General features: G+C 35.1%; 1 protein-coding gene across 2 annotated transcripts in view; it reads right to left on the bottom strand.

Annotated features, from left to right (window-relative positions):
- The window catches only part of LOC128987860 (neuferricin-like), a 44,376-nt gene extending 27,315 nt beyond the window's left edge, over positions 1–17,061 (bottom strand). The window contains exons 1-2 of one of the 2 annotated variants that reach the window (XM_054408919.1): positions 16,417–17,058; positions 11,269–11,409 (exon numbers count right to left, since the gene is read on the bottom strand). In XM_054408919.1, the coding sequence (XP_054264894.1) occupies positions 11,269–11,409; positions 16,417–16,783 (508 nt within the window). In that variant the 5' untranslated portion in view covers positions 16,784–17,058. Of the gene's footprint in view, positions 1–11,268; positions 11,410–16,416 lie in introns of both variants that reach the window. The other variant, XM_054408920.1, reaches the window with a different exon arrangement.
- Between the last annotated feature and the right edge of the window lie 1,201 nt (positions 17,062–18,262).

The following is an 18,262-nucleotide window of genomic DNA, read 5'->3' as shown; positions in this document are numbered from 1 at the left end:
TTTAATTTGTCTTGCCCTTCTTTAACTGAAAAAAAGCGGATTTCAGAATACAGTACATAATATATTATAAATGATTTATGATATTGTCCATAAATAGTCCAGGGGACTATAAATCCAATATAAAATTTGCTCATGATAAAAGATTACTTAGTACTTTTATGGTGTGGTTGTTTTCAGATACCTGGCTACTGGCGCATCTTTCAAAAGTCTATCGTTCGCTTTTAGAATTGGAGCTTCAACAATAAGCAAAATTGTCAGTGAAACTGTGAAAGAACTATGGAATGTTTTGCAGCCAATTCACATGCCTGTACCTACGACAGACACGTTCCTTCGTACTAGCCGTGAGTACTTCGAACTTTGGAATTTCCCAAATTGTATTGGATGCATAGATGTAAAACATGTTAGAATCATTTGCCCTCCACACTCTGGGACGATGTTTTACAACTATAAAAAGTTTTATTCAATAACCTTACAAGGTGTCTGTGACGCTCAATATAGATTTGCTATCATCGATATATTTGGAAAGCAGATCGATGGAGCTACATTTGCAGCTTCAGATATGTACTTACAGATGAAAAGTAACCAGTTAAATACTCCAGATGATAGTTACTTACCAGGAACACAAGTTAAAGCACCTATGGTTTTTCTTGGTGACGAGGCTTATCCTCTATCAGGTAATTTATTAATACCCTACCCAGCTGACAATTTAACAATGGACAAAATTTCATACAATTTTAGGCACTCAAGGGCAAGAAAAACTATCGAGTGCTCATTTGGAATTTTGTATTCTAAATGGAGAATACTATCAAAGAGTATTGAAACGAAACACGAAACTGCTGATCACATAATTAAGGCTGTATGTGTCCTTCAAAATACAATCATTGAGAAAGAAGGATTTGAAAGGCATTTGACCGAGGTATTACCCGGTGACAAGGCTCATGTAGATCCCCAACCGGCACGACGACCAAGACAAAGAGGCCGACCGCCATCCGCAGCAATGCTTATACGTGATACACTTAATGCATATATTTAGGAAAATCCTATTAAATTGAAGAAATATGACAAGCAGTGATTTAAAATGTTTTGTTTTTGGTGTGCTGTTTAGTGTATGCTAATAAATAAAACTTTATCTTACCTGAACAGCTGTTCTCCTAGCTTATTTCCTTCCATAGTCGGTCGAGAACATAACGATTATGGTGCTCAGATATTTGCTGGTCCCAAGCAGGACGACGTTCAAGAATAGACAAAATAAAACTTTCGACGTCCATCTCGTACAACCAGCACTGCTCGACTGAACCCTAGAGGTAAAGAAATCGGGGGTGAATTCACGAGCACAGAGGTTAGCGTGTTGACGCGGGAACCAGCGCCGCTCCCCGCTCCACAATGCTTTAGCGCGTCCAACTACGTGTATTCTTTTAAACCCGCTCGGCTACGCTCTCCACTACCGTCTAGCCTCGCCGCTCCACTATGTTTTTACCCTAACACGGCGTAATATATTATTGCAGTAACGGGGCCGATCAGTGCTCGGTTATGGTTAATTGGGCTAATAATAAATAAAACAATATCACAAGGAGACACATTATATAATTTATGAAAAATGCTTTTATTACCGACCATAAACATTTAATCACTGAAAAAATTACAACCATCTATCTATGTTAATACGCTAAATGAAACTTTGTAAACAATATAGGCCAGTCAATAACAGCATTCAACATCGCAAACACGCATGTATCTACGATTTTTTTATATGTTGTTAGGTCCCTTAAGAGTAGTTTATACCCAAGTTTGCAACCCTGAAAACCCTGTGCTACTCCCATGATACTTGAAAAACTGTAAAATTCTGGATCTTTTTTGTTTTATTGAAAAAAAAACTAAGTGAATGAAGCGTTTATCAGGTATATGTGTCCTATACTTTTTTAAAGTTAACTACATTTGCAACAATTGGAACCCATTTTGAGCCCTTTAAGCCCATTTCTTTCGGATATACAGTTAGTAAAAATAGGAATATTTTTTCAAACATTGAAAGATTATCGGTAGGCTCATTTACCAAGATGCGTACCGGCTGAAGTAATGGTCATAGAGAAAAGTCTTTAGGCAAGATTTTGTAGAAAATTTAATAAGCTTTAATTTAATTTCAAAGTGGTGTGTCTAGGCCTTACAGTTTCACAAAAGTTTTAAAATATAAAAATACCATATTTTGCGTAAATGTTGTATTTTGGGTTGTATTTCTTAAAAAGATTTGGACTCTACCTTCAATACATGCTTGGCCTAAAAAAGCACATGAAGTCAGACGAGTATCGCACATTCAAGGGGATCCTTCACAGATTTGACCATGGAACAGTTGCGAGAGACACTGCAGACACCAGACACAAAAAAAATAAAGATCTGGTTCAAAACCCACTCTCCATTCCCAGTCAGTGATCGCCTATTTTTCATCCACAGTGGTATCGTCAGAAGTCCTGACAACTCACTCAACTGCCACTTAGCTTAAGAACTGGGAGCAGGAGGAGTGAAACAAAATGTTGGTAACAACTTTGGTAAAGTGACTTTTAAACGAAAGGACAAGGTTTGAAGACGTCACACCTTGTCACCGTGTCACACGTGACACCTTGACGTCAGGCACCAGGTCTGTAAAAGTATTCAACAAGAGAGTTGATGTTGATCTCCTTACCATATTCCAGAGGGTCTGCGTCACAAAACAATCAGATGAACAATTGAAGCAGCATTTCACGTATGAGCTAGCACCGTATCCACTCGCCTTATACACTGAAGAAGGAATGCGCAAGTGCACAAAATCTTCCTTGTATTCAGCATTTACACCGCTCACTGAAAACATCATCCCAGGAAACGAAGCGTTCATAGTAACCACTTTAAACCACTTTGGTAAAAACTTTGCTGTGGTATTTGATGGATACCTTCAAGATGCAGCTATGAAGAGCACTAAATCAGCTGAACGCCTGTAACGCTCTACTTCTCTCTCATGCAGTGACATTTTGTTTGATGCAACACCCATCAAAGTGTCCCAAAGCAAAAATGCTCTCAAATGAATCTGACCGATTGATCACCATGTAGTGTACTGAATTTGAGATGCATGGTATTTAAATACATCAATCTCAAGAGGACGCCGATGCTGATATAATGAGGACTGCCCTCTCCAAGAGTTCGTCGTGCAATCAGGTTTTTATCATTGGGGAGGATGTCGTCTTACTGGTGCTCCTCAACGGATTAAGCTCTGGACAGACGAACGTGTACTTCAGAAAGGTGGGAGAGGTGGATCAGAGTGTAAATTCTTTCACATGTGGAGAAATGCATGTTCCACGGGAGATGGTTTTGTTCCTGCATGCTATTTGTAGGTGTGACACCACATCTGCCCTTTTATGGCAAAGCAAGATGAAGGGGTGTAACGTCCTAAAAAAACCCCCGAATGGATAGACCTTGACAGCATTTTCTTTGACCAAAACGCCAACCAGGAAGAAGTAGGAAATGCTAGGAAGAAGATTTTAACGAACCTCTATGGAGAGTACAAGGGAACGCTGAACACTCTGAGATATACAGAATTTGTAAAATCGGCAGCAACGGCAAAAGTCAACCTTGCCCGCCTCCCCCTCCCCTCACAGAGGCTGCAAGATATCATTCTTTGAGTACCTACCATCAGGTGAAAAAATGGTTATGGGTTGATAAAAAACCGTGTGACTGGGAATGGGCCACCACCATTGAGCAAGGTTTAAGGCCCGTCACAATGTGCGTAGAGCCCGCTCCTCACATCCTGCTTTGAAATGGTAGCTTGCAAATGCAAAAAAGGCTGCGAAGGGTCGTGCACTTGCAGAAAGGCTGGGCTCAAGTGTTCTATTCTATGCCTCTTTTGCCAAGGACAAAATTGCAACAACATCACTCCTATCGTACTAGATGAGGATGTAGACCACCCAACCCCATTTGACAACCCAACTCAACCTCCACCCCTTCCTCAACCTGTGTTAAATCTATAAAATGTCAATTTCACATTCTTGCAATCTTTAAAATACTTCAATGATTGATCCAATTTTTGGCAAGACTTGTTGATGAACATGTGCTTGCTTCCTGACATTGTTTTGATATATGTTTTACCATAGACTAACCAACACAAGTAGACTTGTCATCCCATTGTAAATTTTGAAGCACGTTTTTCGTGTCTAGTTCATGTACGGTGACACTGGGCGCTAGTGTCGACAAAATTTTGTTTCTATCATTTTAGGGTTAATTTCTTGATTTGTGCTTTACTGTTTGGTTATATAACTAGGAGACAAGTTATTATTTATGATTAGATCGTATTATTTGGCTAAACAAGGTTTTAAATCACTGTAATAACTAGAAACAAATTGTAAACAAAACACAACCTCTACAAACCGTACAGAACTAACAATAAAATTGTCTTCAGCTGTTGCATAAGGATGATAAATCTACTTGGGGTAGTATGTTTTATCTATGGTTTTACTTATTGTTCTCATATTTGAACAGATTGTAAAATAAATTCTGATAAAAAAAAACTTATTTAATACGCAAGCAGGATTTTTGTGACAATTACTCCTCCGAAAATACTGAACCGATTGACATGTTTTTGGTGTCATTGGAAAGAGCGGAACGTTAAGTTGTGCAGGAAACTTTCTTTTTAGGTGAATAATTAGAGAGTGAGACCCTGGGGCCCTTTAAAGTTTCGTATTTCTCCATAAGGATAACATGGGAGATAATTTTTATTTACAGAAACATATGTTTGCTTGGCCTACTTGAAAATATTCAAAGTATACTACATAATAATTGCTGTGTATTATGACTCTTAATGTATACTACATTTTAATCAAGAATTGTGTAGCTTAAAGTTTACCCATAATGGATCTTACTACTTTATTTTAATGCTGGGAATAGTAAAATTTAGTTGAGCATAAGTTACCATGATCCAGAAAACTTTACTATAATAATTTATGTATTTAAAATCACAAATCTTTGACATTATTAATTCATTTGGAACTAAACAGTGAAACTACTTCATGTGAATAATGTTATTACACAAAAATAGTTTTTTTTTTACCAATAAAAAGACTTAACTGGAACAAGTGAGTGGGGACATATTTTGATTTTGAGGATAAAAATGTGCCCGTCTGAAACAAACTTACCTTTTAAAATGAAAAGATGCTAATTTCTGTTATCTTATTCATGACATTTGCAGCACAAGCACTTTAATTAAAGAGCAGCATGGTTCTACCCAGACCAATTTCAGTCGTGGGCAACTATATTATATGTTGTTTTAAGCAAAGCTACATCTTTTAATAGGATACACATATACGTTGGAAAACTCTGACCAGGGTAATCTTCCTGAAGGTAACTTTAAGACTAAAATCATAGTATTCATGGAAGTGCTTTTGTGATAAAAGTATTGTTTTTTAGTGTTTATTTTTAAAAGTGTGTTTTTTTCAAGCAGCATTTTTATGACCCTCAAAATATGCTACATAGGCCTATTGGTTTGATATAATAAAATGTTTTGTTAAATGTGTTTTAAAAATCTTTAAAAAATAACTACCCTATAACCTTGCTCGCTGCTTATAACATACTTGAACTTGAACACTTACATTAATTTACTAAATATAATATACATACAGCTAGAAAATGGCTGGGCTGCTTCCCTTAAGGCTTTATTATTACTGTATTTAATTTTCGACGTTGAGTCAATATATAACACGATGAATTTGTTTCCTAAATTCCTATGTTATTTTGCGGGGCATTGAGCCGCACAGGTTCACTAGTATCTATATAATAATTACGTAAACCGATTCTTTGCGTCAAAATTGTGGGCGATTGGGAAGTCGTAGAATGACGGGAGAGGAAATAAAAGGTCTCGATCCAGTGACGGCGGGAAAATTTTAATACAAAATTAGATATAACGTAAAATGCTCTCCATAAGAATACCATTAAAAGCCATTTACTGCTGATTTTTGTTTACTTCAATACAGCTGATCGCAATTTATCACCAAGCCAGTAAGCAATATTACATTTGAATTACTCATTTGCCAGTCAATTCTGCAATGTACTGTAGTATACTATTTAAAACCAGGTATAACGTTACCTGTAATAATTCAGACTTTAGTTACCTCTTACAAAGTTGAAATCAAATGAATTATTGTGAAATTGCAAACTAGTGTATTTTAAACTAAATTTGTTAAGGATATGGGTTATGATAAGTAGTAGAATCATTGAAGATGGCTCAAATCAATGAAATTGAACTTAGTATTGCTGAAAAAATACTGAAGCTTTTCTTCTAATTTGAAGGTTATTGTTGTATTGAAGGATTGTTTACATTGAATAAATAATAAACAATTCAAGATTAAATGCAAAACTTCTGCTTTGTTTTGATTTCAAAACATATGTTAGTTTTATAGCAAGTTTTAATGGGCCGAAAAAAATATTGTTTGGAGGAGATTTTAACCCAAGTACTGCCTGTTGCCCCAACCAAAAAAAGTTCAAATAACATAGTCTAGCATACATGGTACTAAATGTAGCAACCATATATAACAGTAAAACCTAGAGGTAGTTTCCGTTTCTTAAAACCAACCAACATGCATTTTGAAGATGTTGACGAAAAGTAGTTTCGTGGTTGGTTTCGATAACTGGGTACTGTACCCTAACCAGTCGCAAAATAGTAAGTAATCAGCCGTTGATTAGGCCCTTTTTTGATAGAATATGTAGTCAATCGCACCTTTAGGAGGAATACCAACACATAATCTTGCACTAGGCTAATAGTAGCTTTTTCAAGTTAATAAATTTATCTCAACACACCTTTATTTGCCTTTTCATATTTGACGAAGACAATTTAAAACATTTCAATCAGGGAAGCCTTTTCATCATCATTAACCAAAAGAACAAAAGCTACCGTAGTAAACCAATATTTATTCACAAACATGTTTGCTGCCTTTAGCAGAGTTAAACCTATGGAGTAATCTAAATGATTTATCGAAAATAACATCATCAAAAGCAAAGACAAACAAAAAACTGATTTTTACACAAAAGATATGTTGTACTGGGATATCAATCCTGACACAGAGATAATTTTTATTCTCAGTTTGTTAAATATTACAATAATTTGTTTTACATTTGAGCTTTCTAGGGACTTATGTACCTACAAGCCACTAGTTTTAGTTGAAATTTAAGGAAACATGTGCTAAAAACATTTACTTACTTGGTTGAAATGAAATATTTACTATTTAAATTTGTTTTGGCGTAAATATTACAATGGAGAAAAGCGAGAAAGCCTGGGCAATTTGATATACTAAAAAGAAAACTTAATTAACACTGTGCTGCGTTTCTTGATCAATCATTGAAAGAGCCGATTTGCAAACTATGGAAACATAGGAAAGTCATATAACACCCCTAAGTAGAAGAAATAGAGATAATGTTTTATTAAACGAGATAAAGGAAAGATAAATTAAAGAAAATGCAAGCATAAAAAATTGTATTTAAATAATATCAATCAAGACTAAATTATGTAACAAGTTGGACACTACGATGGTATTTACCTATTTTACGTTAACTATATTGTTTACTTTGAAATGGCCCTAATGTGAAAACCTAGTCAGTATTTCAGTAAATAATTTTAATTTTATGCTTACAAGAGTACTCAGTTTATTAATGTCCAAACTCACTTTATACAGGGTGTATTAAGTCCCGCGCCGGCTTAATATTTTCTAAACGACAACAGATAAATCGATAAGATTTGGTACATCAACACCACACCTAAAAACCTATTCTTTTAAGGAACTATCAATTTTCTCTCATATCATGGGGACGTCCCGCAAGGAGTCAGAAGGAAATCTTAAATAGAAGCATAGGTTGATATGGACATCAAATTAAAGACCTTTAATAGCAGAATATAATATAATGCCGCAAATTTGAATTCAATGACCGAGTTAAAAGTGGCAGCCGTTCAAAGATTTCTTAAATCTGCCATTTTAAATCTTTGAACGACTGCCATTTCTTACTCGAGTCGTTCTTTTGACAAAGACCTTTAATTTGATGTGCATATCGACCTAATGCTTACTTTCACGATTTTCTTCCGATTCCTAGGGCTGTGCCCCCTGAGGAGTTAGCGTATAATAGCAATTAATGTAAATTAAATGAATCTTTGAACATCTGTCATTCTTGGCTCGTTTGTCCGTTTGAGTTCAAATTTGCAGCATTATATTCTGCTGGTAAAGGCCTAGTATACACATTTTAATGTATAAAGGCCTGTATACACAACATTATATACACTCTGTATATAGTTGCTCTGTTTTTCATAATTTAAAAAAATATTCCAAACAAATGTTTTGCATAATTAATTATCAAACCCTTAAAATATACAAATATGTTACACAAAAATATTTTCAATTTAAATTATATACTAATAAAAGTAGTCTAATGAACATCTTTGAAAAATATTAAAAGTGTAGAGTCTTGTAGGCCTATACATAACCATTAGATTAATACATACAGTATATGAATATTGCTGTATTTCAAATTTTTTTAAGTGATTGCTACAGCAATTACATGTGTTGAACTTGTTTGAGCTTATCTTGGTACGATGAACACTGTAAGCATCTTGGCTTGGGTATTCTAAGGTCTTTTGAAATCCACAAAACAGTTTTCATTAGTTTTAATCGCACCAAAAAACTTAAAATAAACTGACGATGGATAAGGCATGCGTTATCATTGTTCAAAGAAAGCCATCCTCCCTCAATTTATTTCGAGGCTAAATCAATTTGTGACGCAAAATTCTAGAGGGGAATAAACTAGTATTCACCTAAGTCAGGCCAGGCCTACCCTAGAACCGGCCACACTCAAATTTCTTCCCCGGAGTGCTCAGAAGGAGCCGAGAAAAATCCAGGGGTCGATACGAAGTTGTCACGGCTTTGACTGATCAATTTATTTAAATTTAAGCGAAGGCTCAGAGCTCTAGAAGCGCTCAGGAAATCCTTCAGACGCTCAGTTGGAACTATATCATCCCAGCCTTCGTAAAAGTGTTTTGGGGAATTTTGCCTAACCTTTGGAATGACTCTGTAGGGCCGACGAGTATCCAATCTTAGGCCAATGTGATTTCTAATGTAAAAAGCAATTCCTACAGAGTCGTCGGGCCTAATTAATATAATCGAATGGAGAATTTATCGTGGGATGATTTAAAATAGATTTAATATTAATATTCGTAGCTGTTTGATTGTTCTAATCAGCTGCTCCCAAGACTTGATTCTTTCACCCGCCAAAGCAAAGACGGGGTTTAGAACTTAGACGACAAGTCTCGGGGTATTAAAACAGCGAAAACGAGATATACGGTAATTTAGACGTGATAAGTAGTTGTTAAGCGAACTAGCTAACCTTCGTAATAATATCGTAGTGTCGTGGTATTCGTAACTCGTGCGAGCTAGTCGGTGGTCAAACAGCGAATAATCTTGTCCGGCTCAAATCATGATTTCCTCGGTCGAGACTTAATCGCTCTGGTGGTGAGTTTGAGAACTAGCCAACAGCTGATCGGAAATTCACCTGTTGAGCCGGTCTAGTTGTCGTCTGTCGTTGGTCAACAAACACCATTTCGAGGTTAAGTGATGTTGTCATCGGCGTTAAATATTCGTAAAATCGGTCGTTTTAACTTTATTATGTGAAACGAAGTGCTATTATGAATAAATATATCGTTGTGGGTGTGTTTGCGTACTTCACTGTTATTAAAAGTAGGCCTACGTTCTTTGGTCCATAGCCCAAGCTATGGCCAACACATAGGCCTAGGAGTAAGATGTTGTGGATAAAAATCGGGTAAGCTACGGTGTTTGTTGACTAGCAATACGTTTTTACCCCCCTTAAAATTTGGTACCTCACAAATTAGTCCACTCTTTAACACTACACTTAAAAATTATTGTTAAAAATTGTTTCTGGAACGACAAGAGTATTGCCCAAGTAACAAACCAGAGTAAAATTCAAAGAACTACAATCTTTATGAACTCACATTCTTTTGTAAACATAATAATTATGGGTCAATAGACCTATCACAATACAAGATAACGAAAATTTAAATAAAGGCTCTGTTTATGGGCCCATCCTGGGTACAAAATTAACTTGGGCAACATATATCCATAAGCAAAGAAACTACGACAGTTTACTTAATTTACATAAGAATGGCATTGGAATTTTAAATTTAAAATTTTTGGAATTGAAAATCATTTAAGTTTCTCACGCCCTAAACCTTCAACCCAAGATTCAGGAAAATGGGACCAAAATTAATCGCGTCATCGTGTTCACTGACACACATATGCATATAACAATTTGAACCAATAGTGTTTTTAGCCTCTGTGGACATCAAAATTAAAAAGTAAATCGGTCCCGGGCCTATAACCATGCCACGGTAATAGCTACTTCCCTGTAGGGAAATTTGCTAAAAATCTAGATTTGTTTGGGTGGAAATAAAAATAAACCAGCTGGGCATTCTGAGTTTTTAACTTGAAAAGTAAACAAAGTTTTTTTGCGTTTTAACCAAGTAAATGATTGAATGTTGAAGTATAACAAATCAATTAAATTGTAGTTACCGGTAACCTTTTATATTAGCTAAATAAATGTATAAAGGTCATGCGTGCTACAAATATTGCATACTAAATCAGTTTAAATTAGGCCTAATATGAAAATAATTCTTCATTGACATAATATCCACTAGTAAAGGTATTACTGTACATGTTGATTTTAATATAAATGGAGTAATTGCAATTTTTATGCTAACTCGCACATCTGTGACATTAAAAAAATCAAGCAGCAGACACAGTAAACTTAATCCATGAACCGGCAACCGGGCGCTCGAAGTTGCGTACTGAATGGGAAACAAAGCCATTGTTTGCGCTTCCGTTGGTAACGCAGATTTTTAGGGCTCGATATTGCCGCTAGGAGCAGCACACTACTAGGCTAAAAATATCCCACGCTAAACTCCATATGGCTGCCTATCTCTTTATATTGCTTCATCTATGGTACTAGTCTATATGTTACTACGGTACTATGTCTCTATGGTACTAGTATTATATATGTTAAGATTTCTGTAAAACTATTTGTAGCCTATGTATTGAATGTATTGACTCTATTCTGTATGTACATACAGAACGAATAAAGATTATTGATTCTGATTCTGATTAGTCTGTTTAAGTTTGCAATGCAGCAACAACACAGATTGGTAAAATGTAATCTCCTGATTCCACAGTTGAAAAAAGTAGACCAATGGAAAATTCATATGCAAACCTTTGTAAGTATATTCTTTGAAATAAAATTTCACCCAATCATTTAAACTGCGAAGTTCTTGTAAAGTCAATCCTTCAACATCATCAGTGAGACCACTCTCAGTGAAATCTCCTGTGACAAAGGCACGACTTCCATCCCGACCTGTAAAACAAACTTTACTGAATTTTCATAACTAAGATACCTTAAGCTTAAGAATAAAGACATGTAATAGCTTTCGGGAGAATTAATAAGTTCAATTAAATTGGGGCTTGTTTGTTTTAAGACCTATTGTTATTCATATTGCTTTGTTTAGTTTACATTTCATTGCTTGTTAACAATATGGATAAAGAGGGCAATGCATTTGTGGATAGTAGTGGAGGTTGGTTATTAGCAGTAGGTATGCCTACTGAATTACTTGGTGAACCAAAGAAGAAAGGAAACGTCTCAGATGAGGAAAACCCAAGAAATACTACACAGAACAGAGTGATTTTTTTGCGGCTGCCACCCAGTGGCTGCAATCTAGTGAGAAGGCGGCCTAAAAAGAACAATAAATTGAGGGAAAACAGCGTATTCAATCTTGCATTAGGAGCTGTGTTATTATTGTATCACCATTTATTTTTTAGCCTATTAAGCTTTAAAGTCTACCCTAGAATAAAAAGGGTCTGACTTATGGGACCTAATAATTCGTAATATTTATTTCATTAGTTTTGCCAACAGTGTCATTTGAAGGCTTCTGATTGGCTTCTGATCCATGACGTCATACTTAATTATAAAATTAAGAAAAATTATAAAATTAATCTTATAATTTTTTAATTATAAAATTAAACCGTCATAGCCTAACCAAACTTGCTAATAATGAAAAAAAATCAAATGAAAACTACTCAAAAAACTACTAATCAATAAAACTACTAATCATTTACTAATAAAAAAATAGGGTAATTTCCTGTTAAAGGGAACATTCATTATTATCGATGATTTTTTCTCGATATACCTATCGATATTTTTGTTTTCCGATTGTCACAAGTTAACAACTGATGTTGTTTAGGCTAAAATAGTCTATTATATGGATTAAGAAATGAAACTGTTCTAAGCTAACCTAACATAACAACCAAACTTGCTGTACCAATTAAAAAAGATAAGTGTAAAATGCTTTTTGTAGTTTGTAATGGGAATGATGTAGCCTATTAGTAAAAGTTATTATTTTGTCAATTATTCCCACAATACAAAATAAATTATATTTGCCTCGGATAAACCACAGAGAAGGTTCGATCCTTATAGTAACCTTAAATTTTACCTGGTATAAAGGAAATATATCAGGTGTTGAAAATATTAGCCACATCTAATAATCAATCGATATTTATTGTGTAACTACTCAACCTATGGCAATACATACATCGATATATGGTTAACGAGCCTTAATCACAGCGGTTTACAGTTTATCGAAACGTGCTCCTTTCTCGCGCCAAACTACACATACGAACTTCACACCTCATGGACGAATCATAGCACTTTAGTAGCCTAAATGTATTGCAATATCTCAAGTTATCAGATACATAATGAATCGGTACATTTACAGAATGAACGATAAACTGGATATCGTGGGTAATGAGACAGATGCCCCTCCCGATATTCAATAAAATCATATTTACAAATTACGTCGCACTACCAAGTAAAAAATACCCAAAAGTACACCCCACTTCAAAAACAAAACACAGAGGAAAATTAGCTTGAACTCACAACTAAACGCCTATCAAGATGATTTTCTTAAAACAGTTATGCTCAAACGTACGGTGATATCGCCATGCGAGATACCTACCGCACACGGAATATTACTCGTAACGTAACATTTTATCTACACTCTTCGTAGGACTTTAAAATACAAATATGAGATCACAATTTAAAAGGGGGTTTTAAATTGGAGAATAAACTATAAGATAACACTCTCTGTAAATGTATCACCATGCGAGATATGTACCCCACACGGAATATAATGTAGATTTTTCAATGTATAATTTTATTAGACTTAATGACAAATCACCTGTCAAGAGAATTGATGTAATGTGATGATGTTAAATAAATAAATAAATAAAAATAAATAAATACTACACACAACATAATATATTATCTACACACTGTGTAAGACTTTAAAATACAAGGGATAGGCCTAAAACTCAAAACGGGAATTTAAGTTGGAGAATAAGCGATAAACTAACACTCTGAAAATAAAACATATTTAATCTTCCCATGACCAACAGAACAACAAAATGGAACACTCCAAAATAAAATTTTACTAACTTTTCACTTTATAAAAACTCAACCAAAATGATTTATTACTTGAAATTAAGAGGGCCTTTTTATAATCGAACCGACGAGACAGATGCCTCCGCTCGATTATATGGTGTAAAATTTCTAAAGGGATTTTGAGCCTCGAGGTGAGAGACATTTGCCTCTAACCGAGAGTGAGAACGTTCGATACTTTAAGAACTCGATGCTGGAAAATTAAAATCGAGACAAACTTTGAAAAAATTGAGATTAAAATCTGAAATTTTTTAAGAATTAACAACTTTTGACTTTTGGAGGGACACTTACCCATTTGGAAGTATGCCCCGATCGGTAATCAGCGACACTGCACTAACTTACACCATAAACGAAAATTCATAACTTGATAGCTTGACGGTACGGCACTGAATGTCTTGGTCACTTATTAGAGAAGTCCGTGCCCCTCCGACTTGTGGCGGGGGAGAGGGAGGGTAGCGATATCACAGTGACGCTTGCTTGACTCCAATTTACTTATCTGGCGGGATATTTGAAATCCACTGTTACAAGTGTTACTCAAGCTTTGCGTTTGCAATGGGGGAGGACACGATTTGAAAAAATTCGCTTCTTTAAATTTACAGTATACTATTTAGTATTACACATCTACCATAGCCATAATATTCTACCACTTCACCTAAACAATATAGAGAAAAATAAATTTCATTTTTCATTTTTATTTTCCATGGCAATGCCATTTACAAAATACAATCAGTTAAGATTATAATAAGATTAGGCCTATATAAATACAAAACATTAAATTACGACAAAACAACATTTCATCAGCAATAGCATCGATACAATCAATCAACAATAACAGCTATAAAGTATGACATAACAATAACAATGCAGAATGACCATGAATAACAATAACAAGGCATAAGAATAATAATAACGATAACAATGATAATAAAATGTATGTCTGAATCGTATGGTAGGATGTCTGAGTTTAAACTGTTGTAGGCCTATTCTAATGTAAGTGGTATAGTTCCTCAAGTCTGGTGTATATCTGTATTTGGATGTGAAGTGTAATTAGGTGTGAATTAATTAATCGTGTGGAATTTTATGTTTAAGGGAGGCTAGACTGTCTAGGCTAGAATTTGTTTCCTAGTCGTTGGAGTCGGATCATCGGACTATTACCCAGGTAGTTAGTCCTGTACTGCGCCCTGAAGAAAACATCTGCAGACCTGGTACTGCCTGGAACTCGAAATAACAGCTTTTCCAACAGCTGAGGAGAGTCAATTTTACCATTGATCAGTTTTAACAAGAAAGCCAGATCCGCAACATCTCTTCTCTTGGCCAGAGTATGAAGGTTCAGCAGGCACTCAAGTTCTTCAACTGGGACGTCTCTATAGTTGTAGCCACATCTAACTCCCATCATTCTGGCAAATCTTCTCTGAATTCGCTGTAACCGAGAAACGTAGATGTCATGGTAAGGTTTCCAAACCACCGACGCATATTCCAAAATCGGGCGTAGGAGTGTCTTGTAAAGGGTAGTTACGAGTTTTTATTGAAAATCCATTTCTTGACACTCTGAAGATCAGACCGAGGATTCCACAAGCTTTCCTGCAGATTTCATTTACGTGGTGCTCAGGCGTAAGGGAAGAATTCCAATAGACTCCAAGGTCTTTAATTACGTGGCACCGGCTCAGGGGAGTACCATCCAACCGATAATCTATATGTACAATAGTTTCACGTCTTGTAAAGGATATTACATTGCATTTAGATACATTGAGATACATCAAATTCTGCTTGCACCAAGACTCGATGCCAGCGAGAGTTCTCTGCAGAGATTCACCATCACTAACATTTCTGATCGTTTTAAATAATTTTATATCATCGGCAAATAACAGGTATTCGGACTCAATTACTTCCCCTATATCATTTATAAAGATGTTAAACAGACAAGGCCCCAAGAGAGATCCCTGGGGAACCCCTGACAAAACTTTCATGGGTAGAGACTCAGCATTTGCAAATCTGACTATCGAGTGTCTATCCTCAGGTAATTGTCAATCCACAATAGAAGTTCCGTTTGCCAATAATACCATAGGCCTTCAGTTTAGCAATAAGATGATCGTGGCTCACTTTATCGAAAGCCTTACTAAAGTCGAGAAACAAGGCATCAACTTGGGCTCTATTATCAAAGTTTGATGAATATATGTACTGCTCAAAGGTGATTAGATTTGTTACTGTAGACCTTCCCATAAAAATTGTTAAAGATTCGCAAAATATCACAAATGATTCATGAAATTAAAAACATAAAAGTAACTGTAAACAATCCTATTTTGATAGTTCTCGTTGCATATCATAGTTTTACTTTCTCCCCCTCCACCATAGTAGTATATGGAGAAAGTAGGCCTATTGTTTTCATCAAAATTTTCGAGTTTGAGTTTTGAGTGGATAAGTTATATTCGTTTTGGGTCCCCCTGGACCAAAAAAAGTTGTTTTCGAAGTGATGTCTGTGTGTCTGGATGTGTATGGGGACTAACTTACACCCGTGGTCCGATTTCTATGAAATTTTATATGTAGGTTTTAATCCATGGTATCTCCAGGCATTTTTTCATTTTTTTGAAATTTTGATTTTTAATGGTGATTTTCCCATAAAAACTCATAAAATAACGGATAAATTGGATATCCTTGACCATTCCTAACACCAATGGTTCAATATTAGGGTAGGCCATCATCTTAATGTGGAAGACACAACTCAAGTCACCTAAAAATTAGTGAGCACAAAAAAATGAGTCAATCCATAGCCGTCTCTAGTATACTAGGGATGGCTATGGTCAATCGCTAGCCTAATTGAGACTTTAGTGTAGCATACCTAATAATGAATAAATATTGGAACAATTAGCCTACCTGTAAATGCATTGTACGTCTCACCAGGCCCATAATATTTGGCAGCTTTTGAAACGTCGAATACGTTGCCTAATATTGCGAGGTAAAGTCGTTTATCTTTACTGATTCCGTTAAACTGTTTAATTTCTTCTTCCGTAAACAAAGAGTTAGAGGCACTATCAGTTTCCTCTGATTTTATTACACCAATGGCTGTGAAGTATGTGAAGATACCAGATGCTAATAATTGGTTAAAGGATTCAGAATTAACTACTGATACGCTGTCCAGGATTACTTTAGGAATAAAATTGAAGGATTTTGCATCTTTTAATATAATAAAGAGTGGAACTACTGAAACTGTCAGTGTAAACAATGTATATTTCAAAATCATAACTAAGCTTATTAATTCCAAACAAATAAAATATGTGAATAAATAACTTGGGCGTACTCCAGAGTAGGTAGGCTATATTTTAATTAATTCTGAGTTAGGTAACTTAATATTGGTTACCGGTATAGCCTACATAAAATAAATGTTTTTTGTCAAGAAAAGCAACAACAATAGAAAGAAAGAAACAATAAACTGTTACAAACAAAATGCAATATCAAATCATTAAAATGTACAACTCTATTATGATTGAATTTAAATGAGATAGGCTATTAATTTTATAAACACAAAGAAAAGAGGTTATGTTATGTTGGTATGTTTATGTCTGTCTGTGTGTTGTGCTGTTGTGCACCGTGTAGCGGAGGCACAATTTGTATTTCAGGATTAATTTTGCCAACAGTGTCATTTAGAGGCTTCTGATTGACTAAAAACGAAGGTTTAGTAATTGAAAAATTATTGGGGACAGCTCACTTACTCTACAGATCATAGACTATACGAGCTTTTTAAATAATATTGAAGGTTCACTTGCACTACAGGCTCGTATACTATACGAGCCTATCGAAAATAAAAAATAAATGAAGAGGGTTCACTTACTCTACGAATCATTGTGCCTATGAGCCTCGTGTATTATATTTAAAAATACAGTAGGAAGGTTCGCTTACTCTACAGATCATAGTGACTATGAGCCAAGCTTACGAATTATTTGATAATTTAGGAATCGGCTCGTATAGTATACGAGCCAAAATAATGAATAATATAAATTATAGGAATAGGCTCGTATACTATACGAGCCTGCAGAAAAATATTAGATGGCTCACTTACTCTACAGTTCATTGGCACTATGATCCGTAGAGTAAGTGAACCCTCTTCAAAATATTAGATGGCTCACTTACTCTACGGCTCATTTAGCTACTCGTTGCGCGGTTTGCGTTCGTGAAACTTTAGGCGCTATGCCCGGATTCGACTGCTGCGACTGCCTACATAAGTGTATTGCATCACCTCAATTATTTATTAAAACGAAATAAATATGTATGCACAAGTAAATTTATTACATTTTTGGACTGAATACTTTAAAAATGGAGGGAGCATGACTTTTATGTTTAATTAAATTAAACGTTATAGAATAAAACATATTTTGACTAATATCAGGTTATATAATACACACTTGTATGATCCTGATACAGAGCTACAGACAAAACCTGTGGTCCGATTTAGATTAAATTTCGTATCTGGATTTATCCACGAGTCACTAATTTTTTAAGCACGGGTTGAGAAATAATGGCAAAAATTTATAAAAACAGTTCACCAGTTTAGAATATTTCTCAGTTACTGTGAGTTGCAAAAACGTGTATACAGAAGCATTTGTGTACACAGAAAATATAGAGGACTATATGTATACAGAAGATATATTAAAATACAATACGCACACAACTATCAACGTTTACATATGTAAAATTAATGAATTTGTTGTATTGAGTATTTTTA

The sequence above is a fragment of the Macrosteles quadrilineatus genome, unplaced genomic scaffold (genome assembly GCF_028750875.1).
Source record: "Macrosteles quadrilineatus isolate MER2022 unplaced genomic scaffold, UCM_ALF_1.0 Scaffold_2__2_contigs__length_208266976, whole genome shotgun sequence".
Taxonomy (NCBI): domain Eukaryota; kingdom Metazoa; phylum Arthropoda; class Insecta; order Hemiptera; family Cicadellidae; genus Macrosteles; species Macrosteles quadrilineatus.
This window is presented reverse-complemented; position numbering and strand designations above follow the sequence as displayed.